This window comes from Schistocerca americana, chromosome 8 (assembly GCF_021461395.2).
Source record: "Schistocerca americana isolate TAMUIC-IGC-003095 chromosome 8, iqSchAmer2.1, whole genome shotgun sequence".
Lineage (NCBI taxonomy): Eukaryota > Metazoa > Arthropoda > Insecta > Orthoptera > Acrididae > Schistocerca > Schistocerca americana.
The window spans coordinates 55,170,637-55,184,633 of NC_060126.1; the positions used below are offsets into that span (position 1 = coordinate 55,170,637).

Genomic DNA, 13,997 nt, shown 5'->3' on the forward strand with positions numbered 1-13,997 from the left:
CAAAGAAATAGTATCAACAGCACTCGAGAGATTCATACCAAAAAAATTAATAACAGACAGAACTGATCCCCCATGGTACAAAAAACACGACAGAAACCTGCTGCAGGAGCATCCAAAAAGGGACGTATAATTTAGACGAATGCAAAATCTCCATGATTGGCGAAGTTTTACTGAGGCTCGAAATTTGGTGCGGATTTCAATGCGAGATCCATTTAATAGTTTCCACAACGAAACTCTTTCTAGAAATGTGGTGGAAAATCCATAGAGATTCTGGTCCTATGTTAAGTAAACCAGCGGAAAGTCTCAGTAAGCGATGTGGAGGAGGAGGAGGAGGAGGAGGAGGAGGGGGAGACTAGGGACCCGACCCTTCAGAGCAGGTAAAAACGTGGCAAATGTCCACCGTGGCACATGTCCGGCGTGGCAAATGTCCGCACACCGGTCAGCATTGCCGCTCTCTAGGACTTTCGTCGGACCTGCTCAGGAAAAGGTCGTGCGCCGTTTCGGGGTTTCCAGACGGACGATCCCCTCAGAGGGTAGGACGGGGCGCGACTCGAGGTTCGGCGTCGGTCTCAGATGCGGCTCCCGACTCCTCACCCCACCCAGTTTCCTGCCTTTCCCCTGCCTACCATTAGCCATTGTCGTAACACGGCTCCCTGCATGACAACGTCGCGGCATTTGGTGGGGTGATGGAGGGGGGGGAGGGGGAGGAATGTGGAGTCCTAAAGCATCGACAGCACACCGAACAGTTGAGTGCCGCGGGATTGCATAACAAAGGCGCTGACCCGCGCGCCAGTGGAAAGAGTGGGCAGCGCCACACCTCCAGATTGACAAAATTCAACACCCCTGGTCAACGCCCAATTCGGTAACAGGGCTAGAGTGGACCAGCACTGAGTAATAGGAAACTGATACTCAGTCTGGGTGCTGTGAGTAGTAATATACTGCGAATGTCAATGCATGTAGCAGGCACGGGACGCACAGAAAGTTAAGTATCGTTTCTTGCCTTAATAGAAATAAAGTTTTCTATTAATTACAAAGTGTTTTGTACAGATAGTTTAGAATTCCTGTCACTGGACATCGCAAATGCTCTCGTTTCTTGTTCGTGTCAGTGCTCGAAAGTACTGCAGGAAGAGTGAATACTTATACATAAAATGCACTTAATCACCATGAAGTATACCTTTGTTGCATACCATTTGAGATGGAATATTAGGATATGAACTTTACCTTTTTGTCACATTTAAAAAATACATTGCCATACAATCGCCATTGAAAAGTAATGTTGAATATATTAACCATTTTAGTTCTTTTCACTTTTTTAATCTTACCAGTTCATTAGATCACTAATTATATAGTAATATTGATTTATGGAATTAAATTATCCTTGAGACATATGAGTCTCGATTTTACCTTTGATAAGTATTAAAACTAAAGAAATGAATTAATATTTGTGGCACAGATAGGACTTGAAAGCCGATCTCCTGCTTACTGGGCAGCTGTGCTAACCATTACACCACCAAATCATGATAGCAGTCACATCTGCTCCGACTACGCTAGTCCATCTTCCTCCCTAACATAAACTTCACGCCTTCAGCCTCCTTTCCCCTTCTTAAATCGTCAGTATTGCTGAGGCTCTCCAGTAATGGATTTCCCCAAAATGGAGTTCAAACAGCAGCCCTTATATATCGCTGCCTGGAAAGGATACTGAAATTCGAAATAAATGGGTCTGTGACAAAGTGATACAGACTTCCCACTCACCAATGGACGGCCTGGCAATGACGATAGGCAGCCGGTCAGAGTACCTCGCCACCAGCTCCTCTGTAAGGTTCTTCGTCAAGGCGTATGTGTTTGGTAGATTCCCCAGCATCCTATAACAACATGTAGTTACTTTCAGAAATGTGCATATTACTCCACACTCATCTAGCTTGTGATGTACACTTATCAGCAAAAACAAATGACCTCCTGCTTGATAGAATATTGGTCGACATTTATAACACAGTACATCAGTGATTCTGCATGAATGTATTACATGAGTATTTTGCAGGTTTTCAGGGCTGTGTTGCAACGGATGTGCATGCACAACTTTCACATTCCCATAAATCGCGGGTTGGGTTTACAGAGGGAATGACCCGAGGGACTGATCCACGTACTTACTTAACACAAACAAATTATGCCGCAATAGACGGGCTTCTGAGGATACATTTGTTTTATGTTCCCCCATCTTCAGATCTATTTAGTGGTTGTGAAATTTCTTCACTTACGACTGCTTACAATTGCTATCTTAAACACCGTTGCAAAATTCCGCAACGGCATTTGTTATGAAATAACGCTCACAGAAAGTAAATAAATGTATACATCTGAAGGAGGGATATCAAGTATATTCATACGTCATTGCAGGAAAATAGGCACCTGTAAAGGCTACTGGTTGCAGCTAATTCATTATAAATTTCGTTCAGTTTCAGCAGTTGCAGTGTTGTTATCAGTCTACATATGACAAGATCCTTCTAATACGAGAAGGAATTAGAAAACAAACTATCGCAATAAGATAGGCAATCTCAGTGAACAAGCCATTAGGAGTAATTTGGGAATGTTTGGACACAGGGCATTCGTGTGTTCGATATTAGGCGTGTTAATATCCACAAACACTGTTACCAATCATTTTTAAAATATCTGTTCAAAAACACTTCTGATGACCAGCTGTGTATGCATGGGCTGTTTCTCTACCTCCAAATACATTAAGCCGTCATTTCTTTGTTCGTTTTTAAAAATCGCTTAAAAGTCCATATGTATCAGCTGTGTTACACAGAAGGCTAACTCCGAAAATACGAAGAACACAATGGCGAAAGGTCACAATTATAATACTCGCCCTCACACGCTGACTACACACTGGTGATTTTGAGAGAACTTTGGCTGACATTAATATTGTTCGTCAATATTTCTAGCACTGACAGTACGACAGTACTCGGCCTCTGACGGTCGTTATATTGACATATTGACAATGATACTGAACGTGTAAGGGTCCTGTAACGTCTTTGCGACATTTCTACCACTGCGGATGGTAAATACGAGCTGTGTGTTGTTACCACGACAAACTGCTCAACTTCGTGGAAGCAAAACTCACTAAAACATTGATACACGGTGCAGTCAATAAGAAAGTAGTACGGAAGACCCATGTGAAGTGATCCACCGGGGCAGTGTGTACCCTTGTAACATGTCGCCAGTTGGTGGTGCTACCGCTCGGTGGAATATTACGCTATGTCCTACTTCTGTTCCATGCTCAGTTGAATGTCTGGTGAGGTGACTTTTTGTGCAGGTTTGAAGCTAAAGGGAAAAATCGATTTTGTGAAGAACCGAAGTAAGGTAAGCTCAGTTTTATTATCATTAAATGGAATTTATTTGTAAGAACTATTATTTACAGTTAATATTCTGGTTAACTGCACCTTTAACTGATGTCACCAGTATGTTTCGAGATTTTAAAATGTGTTAGACATGTTGTCGCTATCTTTTTCTAGCCTTGCAGCGTCTGGGGCAAGATGGTTCCGCTTTCTTTCAAGGGGACCACTTTGCCCTAAACACATTAAAATATATAACTCGAGTTTTGTCTTACAGATAATACGTAATCGGCTAGAAATCTACCTCACATGGCTTGAAAACAATGCTGGACTCCAGCAAAAGTGCAGCGGATTATTCAAGCAGTAAGAAGTGTCGAAATGGGCTGCAAGAAAGCAAGTACTCCGTGAATGGCATTGAAGACATGAGTCAAAAGAAGCAACCGAAGGCAAAAAAGTCTTTGGTTCAAAACGACCTGTTTTTAACCCTGAACAGGAGATCAACTGAAAGACTACATTATGAAAATGGGAACAATGATCTTTGGTTTTATGGTAAGAGATGTCAGAAGCGTTGGTTTTGAACCAGCTGAGAAAAACAAAATTAATCATTCTTTGAACAAAGAATCACGTCTTGCTAGAGGAGATTGCTTCTCCAGACTCAAGAGTCGTCAATCAGAACCGACACTGTGGTCGCGACAAGGGACATCAATCGCTGGAGCTTACGCGTTCAAGAAGCCTAATGTAGATAAATTTTTCTCCATATTAAAAACCACCTTGGATCAAAAACAATTTCCGACGATTCTAATTTTTATTGTCGATGAGTCTGGTGTAACTACTATTCAAACAAAATCAAATGAGGTGCTTGCCTTGCAACGAAAGAAGCAGTTAGGGACCATTACATCTGCTGAACGTGGAATTCTGTCCATAGCAGCCATTTGTATTACTGCTGGGGGACATTTCATTCCCCGGGTATTATTTTCCCTCACATCAGAATATAAGCCAAGTGCGCTGATGGTGCTCCACCAGGAACATTATTTCCTTGTAATTCTTAAATTTTCTTTATGATATGACCATTTCCTGAGCCATGCTGAGACATCAGACAAGCATCCTGCTCTTCTCAAATTTGATGCTCACGTAACACACATCACGAACCTGGAAGTCATTACGCACGCAAGGGGAAACGATATGCTGACATTTACAGTTCCGCATCATTGCAGCCATAAATTGCAGCCACTGGATGTGTTTCCACTTGATAAATTTCATGTGTCTGCTGTATGAAGTTTCTCCGCAACAATCCTGCACGAGCAGTGATCCAATTCCAAGTGAGCAAACTCTTTGGAGGAGCATATCTGGGGTCGGAAACACCTATAACAGCTGTTAATGGATTTAAAGGATGTGACATATTTCCTATCAACTTTTAGAAGAAACATTTTTCTGCCTCTTTGCCTACTGAGAGACCTCTTATTCTCAAAGGTAGGTCTTTATTTTCCAATTCAGAAAACCTGAAAATAAAACCAGTTCCATGTAGAACCTCTAATAATGCACCACATATTCCAGCTCCGATGTCACCACAACATAGTTCTTCTTCTCTGGTTACTCGTAAGATATCAGCCCGCTACCCAAATCTGTTCAGGTTCATTTGCAGAAGAGGAAAAGAGTCTTAGTTGCCATGTCAAGCAGTCCATATAAGAACAGCCGACTGAAGAGGATGTTTTGAAAGCAGAAGAACAAAAGGCAAACGGAATGAAGAAGAATGTGCATAGCATGAAAAATAGATCATGGAGGAAACTTACAGCTTCAGATAAGCAAAGCGAAACCAACACCAAGAGAAGGAAGGCTTCTGTTCGGAAGGTTACAAGCAGCGAGAATGAAAATGAAGGAGATGGCGCTGAATGCCTGTTCTGTAAGGATAAAGGGTCCAAAAGTGCTGAAGGGTGGATGTGTTGTTCGCCTTGCCATGAATGGTCTCGTAAAGAGTGTGCTAGAGTTGATGAAGACTGCGACGATTTCACTTGTGACTTATACAAATGTAGGAAGTAAACTCGTGCAACGACTACTGCATTTCCCTATGAAACTTTTGTGTGAAAATGTTATATTCAATTTCAAAAAGCCTGTTTTCAGATTTGTTTCTGATAATGTTAAGTAACTTTTTATAGGCATGTATACCCTATGCAAGTATTAAATTTAATACTACATTGAATTATAGCTTCCTTTACATGTAGAAGCTATTATTTGGATTTTTCGACCAGGGTCCTGGGGCAATGTGGTCACTGTGCAGACATTGAGATTATTGCTGCTAACATAAATGAGTTCAAGTTTATAAAACTGGTAAACAGTTATTTCAATGTATATACAACAATAGTTCCAAAGGCGAAGTTAGAGACAGTAAGTCTGAATGATGTGTCAATTGTAGAGATTCATTCCGTAAGGTGACCATATTGCCCCAGTCCCCCCTACTCGGTGGAATTATTCGAATATGTGTCACAGGTGCAGCAAAATACGAGCACCTCGCTCCCACTGCAGCAAGGTTCTTTCATAGGGGATTGAAACCAATCTTGAGCCAGACCCAAGCTGCAACCAGTCAGATGTCCAACTGCAGCACAGGAATGCATCCGATGGCGTCCCAGAGTTGTTCCATCAAGTTAAAGTCAGGCAGATGTGGTAGTCAAGACGTCAAGGTGGGTTCACTCTCATGCTCGTTAAACCACTGTAGCACGATTCTCACCGCTCGACACAGACAGTTTTCCTGCTAGAATATGACGTCACTGTTGGGGTAAACATCAAGCATCAAGGATTGAAGGTGGTCCTGAACAATTTTCACTTACTCCGCAAGCTTTCACACTTTATGTGATTACTGCTGCAGGTCCTTTACGACCCCAGGTGAATGTCCCCCATGCCATAATACCATAACACTGCCCCACACTGGCTCACACCCATAAGTTATTCTATTAGATCCTCACCACGATGATGGCTCATTAACAAACAACCAGAGACCTGATGAAAAAAGAAACATGATTTATCTGATCAGACGACACATCGCTATTGATCGACGGTCCAGTCTTGATGATTACACTAGTAACTGACAGTTCCGTCAGGTTAAAATGGGAAACCCATGTCCATCAACGTGCTCCCACAGTGCGTTACGAAAAATTTGGGCCTGCACCAACGCTCTATCACCAGATATGCCTCAGAAAGCCATCTATCCTGCTTTATAAAGCAGAATAGGTTTCAACGAGTTTCCACAGATACAACAATAACTCATCAAGAGTTGACGAACTTGGCAGGTGAGCGGCTATAACAATCTGCATATGCTTGCCAGAGGGTGGGTGCCTGTGTTGTTTAGCCCCTGCACGGACTCCGGATGCAACAAATCAGGCCCTCGCACGACTACGCAATTCTACTTCTAGCCATACTCCACAACCAAGTCTCTCTCTCTGTCTACATCAACATCAACATCTACACAGTTACTCTGCAATTCACATTTAAGTGCCTGGCAGAGGGTTCATCGAACCATTTTCATACTACTTCTTTACCATTCCACTCTCGACTGGCGCGTGGGAAAAAGGAACACCTAAATCTTTCCGGTAGAGCTCTGATTTCTCTTATTTTATTATGATGATCATTTCTCCCTACGTAGGTAGGTGTCAACAAAATATTTTCGTATTCGGAAGAGAAAGTTGGTGACTGACATTTCGTAAATATATTTCGCCGCAAAGAAAACCGTCTTTGTTTCAGTGAGTGCTACCCCAACTCGCGTATCATATCAGTGACAGTCTCACTACTGCTGCGCGATAACACGAAACGGGTTGCCCTTCTTTGCACTTTTTCGATGTCTTCCGTCAATCCTACATGGTAAGGGTCCCACAGAGCGCAGCAATATTCCAGCAGAGAACGGACAAGTGTAACATAGGCTCTCTCTTTAGTGGGTTTGTCGCATACTCTAAGTGTTCTGCCAACAAAGTGCAGTCTTTGCTTCGCTTTCTCCACAATATTATCTATGTGGTCTTTGAAATATAGTCGAATTGACAGCCCTTAGATCTGTGCGATTTATCGTATTCCCAAAATTTATCAGATTTCTTTTAGTACCTACGGGGATGACATCGCACTTTTCATTGTTTAGTGTACATTGCCACTTTTCGCACCATACTGAAATTCTCTCTAGATCATTTTGTAATTGGAATGTACTAGACAGTAAATTACAGCGTCATCTACAAACAATTTAAGGGGGTTGTTCAGAATATCACCTAGATCATTTATGTAAATTAGGAACTGCAGAGGGCCTATAACACTACCTCGCGGAACGCCAAATATCACTTCTGTTCTACTTGATGATATGCCGTCTATCACTAGGAACTGTGACCTCTCTGAGTGGAAATCACTAATCCAGCCACACAACTCAGACGATACTCCATATGCACGCAATTTGATTAATAGTCGCTTGTGAGGAACGGTATCAAAAGCCTTCTGGAAATCTCGGAATTTGGAATCGATCTGAGATACCTTGTCGACAGCTCTCATTACATCATGGGAATAAAGAGCTAGCTGTGTTGCACAAGAACGATATTTTCTGAATCCGTGATTGTTATGTATCAATAAGACATTTTCTTGAAGGTGATGCTTTATGTTCGAGTGCAGTATATGCTCCAAAATCCTACTGCAATTTGAGGTCAGTGGTATGGGTCTGTAATTCAATGGGTTACTCCTATTTCCTTTCTTGAATATTGGTGTGACCTGTGCGACTTTCCAGTCTTTAGGAACAGTGAGCGGTTGTATATGATTGCTAAGAAAGGTGCTATTCTGTCTGCTTACTCTGAAAGGAACCTGATTTGTATACCATCAGGACCGGAGGACTTGCCTTTCGTAAGTGATTTGAGTTGTTTCACAACACCTAAGTTATCTACTTTTATGTCACTCACGCTAAGTGCTGTTCTGGTTTCGAATTGTGGAATATTTTCTTCGTCTTCTTTCGTGAAGGAATTACGGAAAACTGTATTTAGTAACTCCGCTTTAGTGACACCATCATCGGTAACATTTCCATCGTTATCATGCAGTGACGGTATTGGCTGTTTTTTGCCAATACTGTACCCTACATAAGACCAGAATCTCTTTGGTTTTTCTACCATATTTTGAGACAATGTTTCATTGTGGAACTGTTAAAAGCATGTCGCATTGACGTGCGCACTAAATTTCGAGCTTCCGTGAAACTTAGCCAGTCTTGGGGACTTTGCGTTCTTCTGAATTTGGCATGCTTTTTTCGTTTGCTTCCTCAACAATGTTCTGAAGTGTTTTGTGTGCCGTGGTTGATCAGTCCCGTCTCTTATTAACTTACACGGTATGAATCTGTCTATTGCTGTCGATACTGTATCTATGAATTTGAGCTATATCTGGTCCACACTTACCTAATTAGCTTGGAAGGAATGGAGAGTCTCTCTTAGGAAGGCATCAAGCGGATTTTTATCTGCTGTTTTAAATAGATATATTTTGCGTTTATTATTTTTATTATTATTATTTTTAGTGGTTTTCTTTGATATGGTTTTGAGCCTCGCTACAATGTCCTTGTGTACACTTGTCCCTGTATCTGTCATGACGCTCTCTATTAGATGAGGATTATTTGTGGCTAAGAGGTCAAGTGTTTTTTCGCAACCATTTACAATTCGTGTGGGCTCATGAACTAATTGTTTAAAGTAACTATCAGAGAAAGCATTTAGCACAATTTCATAAGATGTTTTCTGTCTACCACCGGGTTTGTACATGCATTTTCGCCAACAAATCGAGGGTAGATTGAAGTCTCCACCAATTGTAATTGTATGAGTGGGGTACTTATTTGTAATGAGATTCAAGTTTTCTTTGAACCGTTCAGCTATTATGTCATCTGAGTCTGGGAGTTGGTAGAAGGAGCCAATTATTAATTTGGTATGGCTTTTGAGTATAACTTCTACCCATAGTAATTTGCAGGAACTATCTATTTCAACTTCACAACAAGATAAACTACTAGCAACAGACACAAACACGCCACCACCTACTTTATTTAATCTATCCTTTCTGAACTGGTTTGCGCCTCTGTAAAAATTTCGGCAGAATTTATCTCCGGCTTTAGCCAGCTTTCTGTTATTATAACGATTTCAGCTTCACTGCTTTCTATCAGACCTTGAAGCTCTGGTACTTTTCCAACACAGCAACGACAATTTACAACTGTAATACCGACTGTTGCTTGGTCGATTCTTGTCGTTTCTTTGCCCTGTACCGTTTGAGACTGGAGCCCTTTTTGATCTTTCCCGAGACTGTCTAACCTAAAAATCCGCCCAGTCCACGCCACACAGCCCCTGCTACCCTTGTAGCCGCCTCCTGTGTGTAGTGGACACCTGATCTATTTAGCGGAACCCGAAACTCCGCCACCCTATGGCGCAAGTCGAGGAATGTGCAGCCTACACGGTCGCAGAACCGTCTGAGCCTCTGATTCAGACCCTCCACTCGGCTGACTGCTTGACAAACAACACAAACTTTGACATCCAGAGAGTCTCCTTTATGTATTTACTTGGTGAATCTTACTGTATTTAACATACAACACAATATTGTGTAGAACATGAGTTACATTGTCGCAAGACATGAACACAGTCTCTAACGTCAATGCTTTTTTTTGAGTCATCAGTCTTCTGACTAGTTTGATGCGGCCCACCACGAATTTCTCTCCTGTTCCAGCCTCTTGGTCTCAGAGCAGCACTACCAACCTAAGTCCTCAATTATTTGGTGGCTGTATTCCAGTATCTATCTTCCGCTATCGCTTTTTGCCCTCTACAGCTTCCTCTAGTTTTATGAAAGTAATTTCTTCATGAGCACATATACTATCATCCTGTCTCTTGTTTCTCTTTGTCAGTGATTTGCGCATATTCCATTCCTCTCAGATTCTGCACAGAAAGTGCTCATTCCTTAACTTAAACTCTGTAGCACAGAGTCACAAATGCTTGGATTCTCTTCTGTTCCCGTTTTCCCACAGTCCATGTTCCACTACCATACAATGCTGTGCTTCAAACGTACATACTCAGAAATTTCTTTCCCCCTTTTAGTTCAATATTTGACACTAGTAGATTTCTCTTTTCCAGCAACGCCCTCTTTGTCAATGCTAGTCTGCTTTTGATGTCATTGTTTTGTCCGTCACTAGATATTTTACTACCTAGGTGGTAGAATTCCTTCATCTCCTCGTGACCACCAATCCTGATGTTATTGTCTGTTCTCATTTTTGCTACTTCTCATTACTTTCTTCGTTTTATACTCAGTCCATATTCTGTACTCAGCAGACTGTTCATTCCATTCAGCAGATCCTGTAATGCTTCTTCATTTTCACTCAGGATAGCAATGTCATCAGCGAATCGTATCATTGATGCCCTTTCACCTTGTATTTTAACTCCACTGCTTAACCCGTCTTTTCTTACTGCATTAAATCTTTAACGTAAGATTATACCTGATAAACAGTTTTCTGTGAATAATTACATGACTAAGAAGATACTGTTTTTTTCCCTACTATTTTTGTTGTCTCAGCTAAGCAGCCTGCAATTCAGGCTGGATTACCGAGTTAGCCGTTGAGTGGTAAGTGGTGTACACGGCTGTCGACGATGGAGATCGTATTAGATGGAGCACTAGGAAGGAAACTGGCAGTGTAATTTCCAGTGGAATCACTCTGGCGATGGGAAAACTTCAGATCAATTATCTTTCTGTTGTGGTTGTCCATATAGTCTTTGCTGCTAATAGTGGTCGTGGGGAATTCTTGCACAAGCTTCTCCGAGAATGGTGACCACATCTGGATTTTGTGCTTTTAAACCCATAGTGCTCAGAGCCATTTGAACCATTTGAAACGATATGGAAAATCATTCTCTTCCTTTTTGTCAACAGCACCTCAGTCGACGAAAGAACTCGGACTTCAATTACAAAACCCATTAAAGCACAAAATCCAGATGTGGTCACCATTCCCGGAGAAGCTTGTGCAAGAACTCCCCACCACCACTATTAGCAGCAAAGACTATATGGACAACCACAACAGAAAGATAATTGATCTGTATTTTTCTCAAATCGTGAGGTGCATATGTCGCATTCGTTACGGCCTGGCAGCGAGAAGAAAGGTTTCGACTCAATGTCCTTCAACTGATCAAGGAGAAAAGAAGGATATACAGATGCTGTAGATTAAGCCTCGATCTCTCCTTCTGAAAAGGGAGTGGAATTACTTAGAAAACCGAGTAGGAGACCCTCTTACTATTCAAGAGTCGAAATAGGAACGCACAACTGCAGCTCCTAAACGCCAATGAACACTTCGAGGTCTTTGTGGGAATAAGTAAGGTCGCCTGTACCACTGCACTCATCTCCAACGGAAAAGTGGAAACAACGCAGCGGACGAAACGGGAAAATCCGATGTGTTCCTTAACTCACTAGCTAAGCTTCGCACTTCTCCTAAAAGTCCACTCATTGACTACATCCACAAAAATCACGTAAATCAAAGCAGAGTCAAAGTAATTCATCTACCTACGATACCAAAAATGAACCAGATGAGTCACCTTAAAACAAGGAGTGGAAGGCACCACCTTCAAACTACTACGGCAGGCTCCCACGCAAGCCTTCCTTCCAACTCACTCGGTGCTTTTCAGTGCATTTTTCTCCGTACGAACAGTGCCAGGCTAGTGGAAGGCAGCAAAAGTAATTACGCCCGGAAAAATGCCTAACAATACCGACTCGTACAGACCAATATCTGTCCTCCTAGTCACTGGTACATTATTTCAATCAATACTAAACATTCACATCAGCCTATCTACTATCGTAAACAGCCTAAAATCCGCGCTTCTGACAGTAGTGAACGAGAAAAGAAAAGTTGGACTGATAATATTTTATTTGTCACAATTCAAAATAAATTGAACTAACTGATTTTTACAGTAAACTAACAATAGCTCACAACAGGCTACATTTTGAGTACAGAAGCTTTCGAAATGTGGTGCTACAGAAGAATGCTGAAGATTAGATCGGTAGATCACATAACTAATGAGGAGGTATTGAATAGAATTGGAGAGAAGAGAAATTTGTGGCACAACTTGACTAGAAGAAGGGATCGGTTGGTGGGGCATATTCTGAGGCATCAAGGGATCACCAATTTAGTATTCGAGGGCAGCGTGCAGGGTAAAAATCGCAGAGCGAGACCAAGAGATGAATACACTGAGCAGATTCAGAAGGATGTAGGTTGCAGTAAATACTGGGAGATGAAGAAGCTTGCACAGGATGGTGTAGCATGGAGAGCTGCATCAAATCAGTCTCAGGAATGAAGACAACAACAACTTCATTTGTGTTGTGAATAATGGTAAAGATGAAAGAGTGATTCTTTCTCTTATCCTGCTTTCCTGTTTCAGAGTTCTCAAAATCAATTGTGTTTTACATCTGCTGGGACGACCTGTAGGGACATGTGCCGAATGTCAATATTTTTAGATCAGATTCTGAAAGATTTATTTTTTTCTAGCAGGGCGTGGTTTCTGTCCACTGACCACTACTTTATAGACCCAGCACGCTTCCACTGTCCTGCACAACCTTCGCGTGCTTCCGCTGCTTGGTTAACTGGGCATAACTTAAAGTTATGTCAGCTCCACATACATTGCGTAAAAATCGCCTCATGTTTAAAGATACTTGTCTCTGAATCGCGTAAAATGGCTTCATGTTCAAAGATTTGCAATATTTCCATTTAATAAAATGTAACCTTTGTTTTACTACCTCTGTTTTGCGTAAAAGCGCATATACGCACAAAGACACCTGAATTGGTCGCAGGTTCAGAAAAGTATTGATCGGAATTTATTGTGTCATGCTTAAATACTTATAAGTAGATAAACATGCAAACTTCGTTAATACTCACACACACACACACACAGACACACACACACACACACACACACACACACCTGTGTTTGATCCCTTCTCTGTTTTAATATGTCAAATACTAAACTCCTTAGACATTTGCAGCCACTTGCTGTTTGTCGTGCAGAGAGAGACAGAGACAGATCCTCATGTCAGTGGTGAAGGTGTCTGAGAACACACCAGGCCGCTGCTAAGAAAACAGACTAATGTTACAGTAAATGCCATTTCTCTCTCTCTCTCTCTCTCTCTAATGTAATGCTAACATGTATGAATCACATGAAAAGGTTTTACGGAGGAACTGAAAAAAAAGGTTTCAGATTTGATATATTTGTTAAATTCCATGTTCAAAAAACAGATCAGAAGAATTCAAAGTGTGCAATGTTGTCTACATGCATTTTTATTCCCTTCATCTCTCACAAACACACACTCTTCACATTCTTTTATGTTTTCAAATATTTACGTTATTTAAAATCTTTCAGTTATGTGTATCATTGCAATAAAACGAGTCATCATCATCGTTCTTCAGTTAGTAATAACCCCAAGTTAATGTATTTACATTATCTGGAAATACGAAACACTTATCACCTTTCACTGAAACTGGTAATTTGCATGGCTTTACGGTCCAAAATTTGTGTTGCTTAGAACGAATTACACAGTGCACAGTCGTTTTTACGGTATATTTTACATGCATTCGCAACAATAATTATCATTAAGTTCTTCTGCTGATGAGCGTTCCACACCTTTTACTATGTGCATTATACATTGCACTTCATTTTCAAGAGGTTGGAGTTTTGT

The 13,997-nt window shown here is 41.4% G+C and overlaps 1 protein-coding gene across 1 annotated transcript in view; it reads right to left on the reverse strand.

Moving 5' to 3' along the window:
- LOC124545380 (fatty acyl-CoA reductase 1-like) overlaps positions 1-13,997 on the reverse strand; it is a 163,300-nt gene that overhangs the window by 64,240 nt on the left and 85,063 nt on the right. The window contains exon 5 of the mRNA XM_047124290.1: positions 1,753-1,862. Coding sequence (XP_046980246.1) covers positions 1,753-1,862 — 110 coding nt within the window. The remainder of the gene's footprint in view (positions 1-1,752; positions 1,863-13,997) is intronic.